Source organism: Nicotiana tomentosiformis, chromosome 9 (assembly GCF_000390325.3).
Source record: "Nicotiana tomentosiformis chromosome 9, ASM39032v3, whole genome shotgun sequence".
Taxonomy (NCBI): Eukaryota; Viridiplantae; Streptophyta; class Magnoliopsida; order Solanales; family Solanaceae; genus Nicotiana; species Nicotiana tomentosiformis.
Genome location: NC_090820.1, coordinates 41,931,968 through 41,936,493, shown reverse-complemented (window position 1 = coordinate 41,936,493; position 4,526 = coordinate 41,931,968). Strand labels below are relative to the sequence as shown.

The 4,526-nt window shown below is 30.7% G+C and overlaps 1 protein-coding gene across 1 annotated transcript; it reads left to right on the top strand.

Annotated features, from left to right (window-relative positions):
- The first annotated feature begins 287 nt into the window (after positions 1-287).
- Positions 288-3,835, top strand: LOC104092782 (sugar transport protein MST4-like). The gene is made up of 3 exons (XM_009598449.4): positions 288-527; positions 1,093-1,415; positions 3,675-3,835. Exons 1-3 carry the CDS (start codon positions 392-394, stop codon positions 3,801-3,803), a joined length of 588 nt encoding a protein of 195 aa, XP_009596744.1. The 5' UTR covers positions 288-391; the 3' UTR covers positions 3,804-3,835.
- Positions 3,836-4,526: the final 691 nt, after the last annotated feature.

Here is a 4,526-nt window from a genome sequence, read left to right as displayed (position 1 = left end):
AGAGATCGTATACCATACTAATAATTAATACGTTCTCGGCATCCAATTCATCCTAATAATAATATTCCAAACGCCAATCATGTGTTATTTCTGAAAATGCACAACGTTGGGTTGACTAGTACATAGCCGTCGAGCAAGAAACTTAAGAACACAACAACTAAGATAGTCAACTTATATGTAATCCACGTGTAAAGGTTCCGGTGGTGGGTTCCATAAGTTTTTAAAACATCCTCCATCGTTAGTTAGTCACTTCCTATTTCCCATTTCTCTATATATACCCCTATGCTACTCCCATAATTTCTATCACAGAAAATTTAACCATCTCATTATATTTTTCTCATACAAACCATCTTCTTCTACTGCATTTGAAGTCGGAAAATTCAACTTAACGATGGCCGGTGGAGGGTTTTCGGCCTCCGGTGCTGGAGGAAAGGAGTTTGAGGCTAAAATCACACCTATTGTTATCATCTCTTGTATTATGGCTGCCACCGGAGGTCTTATGTTTGGTTATGATATCGGAGTTTCTGGTAAATATTATCCCATATTTTCATGATTACTGTACTTTACAGATTTTTCCTTTTTCTAAACATATTTTCAGTTACTACGTTGCAAAATCTTGAACACGTTTGAGCATTTCTTTCTTTCTTTGTTTTCCTTTAGTTCTTAAAGTTTATCCTTTCTTTGTTTCTGAATCTAGTTTATAAGGGTATAAAACACTGCGTTTACCAAATAGAGTTCGAATACTTTTAGAAGGCAATTATTTCTGGTTTTAATTGTTTCTTACCCTAATACGTAATGGGTTAAATTATATGTGTTGACCCAAGTTTTGCTTGGTTGAATCTTTCTTTAAGTTGCAATATTGTATAAAAAATACTAAAGGTTAAAAGGAACCCAGAAAAAAAAAAGATACCTTTTCGTACGAAAAGAAAATAAGAGAGGAAAATTCAACTTTTACCGCCAAATGGGATTTCCCAACACTATGGAAAAGTTAATTATTATGAGAATAAAGAGAGAAAAAAAATGAATTTCTAAAATTAACTGATGATCACTCTTTTGTAATTTTTGATATATTAATACTTGTGAAAATTACAGGTGGTGTTACGTCAATGAATCCTTTTCTGAAAAAATTCTTTCCAACGGTTTACAAGAGAACAAAGGATCAAGGATTGAACAGTAATTACTGCAAGTATGATAATCAAGGGCTGCAGCTATTTACTTCATCTTTATATCTGGCCGGTTTAACGGCGACTTTCTTTGCTTCTTACACGACAAGAAGACTTGGTCGGAGATTAACCATGTTGATCGCCGGTTGTTTTTTCATTGTCGGAGTTATATTAAATGCCGCAGCTCAAGATTTGGCTATGCTTATTATTGGAAGGATTCTTCTTGGTTGTGGAGTTGGTTTTGCTAACCAGGTTCGATTCCCTATTCTCACTAGTACTATTTATTTTTTTCACTTAATTATAAAAGATTTAAGTATATACTAATTAAGTAAAGATTTTTGGATTATTTGTGTAGCTTAACCTGTGATACTAAGTTTGTTACAATTCATATTTATCCAAAAATTTATCTATAATTACTTTATAAATTATCTAATTATGTAAATACTTCCATTTTTCTATCGGTCTATAGAATTTATAATCAAATTAAGTACTCCTCTGCTCTAAATTAGATATCTTATTTGATTTGATCTTATCAAGGTAAGCGTTTAAATTGTATTGTATTTAAAGATGGTGTATTAGAGAATGAAAACTGAGTTAATTTTAAATAATTTCAAAAATTTCTCAAATAAGTGTGTTCTTTTATTTATAAAATGATGAAACTGTAGTTATACGTACGTTTCATTTAGTCAAAAACAACTCTCTTCTGAAAAAGTAAATAAATTCTGGTAAAAAACAACTCTCTTTTGAAAAAGTAAATAAAGTTCTAATAATAAAAAATATAATGTAAAACGTCTAATTCTGGTAAAAAACAACTCTCTTTTGAAAAAGTAAATAAAGTTCTAATAATAAAAACTATAATGTAAAACGTCTAATTCTGGTCAAAGAGAATGAGGTAAGAGTTTGAAAAGTTTGTCTTTAATGGTAGACATTATAGGATTTAAATGTCATTTATTTTATTTTTTAATATCACAAATCTTATTGGTGCATGAGTATAGGCTCTACTTGCACCGTTAACACCTACCCTCAATATGGAATGGGCAAATTTTTGTGGTCCAATTTTCAAAAAACAAAGAAAGAAATTATATATAGAAGAAGGAAGTTTATAACACCCCCCCTCCAAACCCAAAAAGAAGAAGAAGAAAGATCCAATCTCACATGAATCGAAATCTCACTCATTATATAAGTGTTGTATATAAGTGTTGTATATGATGACACACGTCAAAGAACACATTATATTCAATTTGAATTTCAATGATGGAGGGATCATGCAAGAACTTGGAATTTTACTTCTCTTTTTTCTTAATATTTTCCTCGCTAATTGTTTTAAAATTTGGTTGAAATAATGGACTACGCACGTCTATTCTGTTGAAGGCTTGATAAATGATCTCTATTTTCTTAGTCACAAGCTATAGACATGTAGAATTGTATAACTATTACAATGAATTTTGTACATAATTGTTGGTCTTAAAATTATCTTATTTTACTAATAATTTGAGTCAAAATGAGGTCGGCCGGGGACCACGGTGCCCATTTGGTGGTGTTGTGGAAAATGGGAGGGAGAAAAAGATCTCCTCATTATCTTTTGCTCTAATTCTAAGTCCAAATATCACTAAGCTTTTCCTACTTTTTTGTTTTCTTGCTTTAAAATAATTTTGGGTCATTGACAAGGTTTACACATGTGAGCGAGACACCTTTACAATCATACAAGTTTTAAAAAAAGCATAAAATAAAGTTTTGGTGGAGACTCCAAAGCTTTGTCTTTGTCCACAAAAGTCCTCTATAGGCAGCTTCCTTGTATCTTTCTCACATTGCAAAGCTAATTCCTTTGAGTTACTTTATTGTTCGCCACTTTTTCTTAATTGTGGTTCTTTCTCTTTTAGTACTCGCTACACCTCAATTGCTTTTTATCCTTATCCCTTTCACTTTTTGGTCTAAAAATATCAATTGTGTAAAGACACTTGAGCTAGGATATATATATTTCATCACATGTTTGGATATCAAGTATTGTCTTTCGGCCACAAAATCATGTGAAGAAATTTCATATTGTAGAAAAAAGAAAAGATAAGTAAATATATATCTTATTGAATAGCAAAATCTTATGAAGATAGAAACAAATAGAATTGCAAGCTTCAATACAATAACTGCAGTTTCGAAATAGAACCTTAAAAGGTTAACAATTAACATGTTCCAAAGGGGATGTCCTTTTAGTAATTTGATAAAAGTAGAACTTTAGTATTTTGCAAGTCCGTGACTAAAGACCCTTTTATATTTATATAATATTGACGAGAAGGCTCTTTCATTAATTTTTGCTTAAGTAATTTTGGATTTTATCTTTTTATTTTAGAATAAGAAAGTTTGTACTTTTCGATTCTTCTTCTATTGATTAGCAGCAAATTCGAGAATTAAAAATATTATACTAGTGTCTCATCAATTAGAGTTCCGATCTGTCCGTATATAAATTAGATATATTTATTTCTTAAAATTAAAATGTAATGTGCATGAAATTTTCAGGCTGTTCCACTGTTCTTATCAGAGATAGCACCTACAAGAATTCGTGGAGGACTTAACATTTTGTTCCAACTTAACGTAACTATTGGCATTCTTTTCGCTAATCTCGTCAACTACGGAACAGCCAAGTAAGTTTCGAAAAATTTACCCGGCCCGTTTTCTGATATTTAATTTATTCTTAACGTTCAATTATATAGATCTTGCTTTTGTTTACAATAGTACTATAATATATTGCATTATTCAGATAATTAAGGAGGTTTATCCTTTATTTTATTAACTTCTGATTATGAAGATTACACGTACATCTTCAGTCTCTATATGTTACTGTCAAAAGAGTTCAAGTCAAGACTTAGCGTCATAGATTTGATTTTAATGTGTCAGAAAATGCACGTCTGATCCACATCTTTGAATCTTTGCTTTATTGCTTAACGACTCTTTTGTTTAATTTTCTTCCTTTACTATAGCGACTCTTCTTTTATATAGTAGTAGTAGAAAAAAAGTTCCTCTTTTATGAAATTTCGTGTACTTGTCTTTAGTCTTTGTTTGTAACTAACCACTTTAGACTCTAGCTGACAGTTCCATCCACTCGGCTGGAGTTGATTTCAACGATCACACTATTCAATTCAGAGATACCTAAAATTACCTAAATTATGAGGGGAAAAAATAATTAAGAATACATTTTATTTAAAATATCTTCTACTAAATGCAAGTTTCTTTCTTTTTTTCATTTGAGTTGTCTGTCAAGCCAGAAATAATTCCTTATGTCCAAATTTATAAGGACCGCATACATTCATATTTCATAGTATATTTTCCTGATTCTTGGTAATTGCTCCTTATAACTTCTTTTTTTAATTC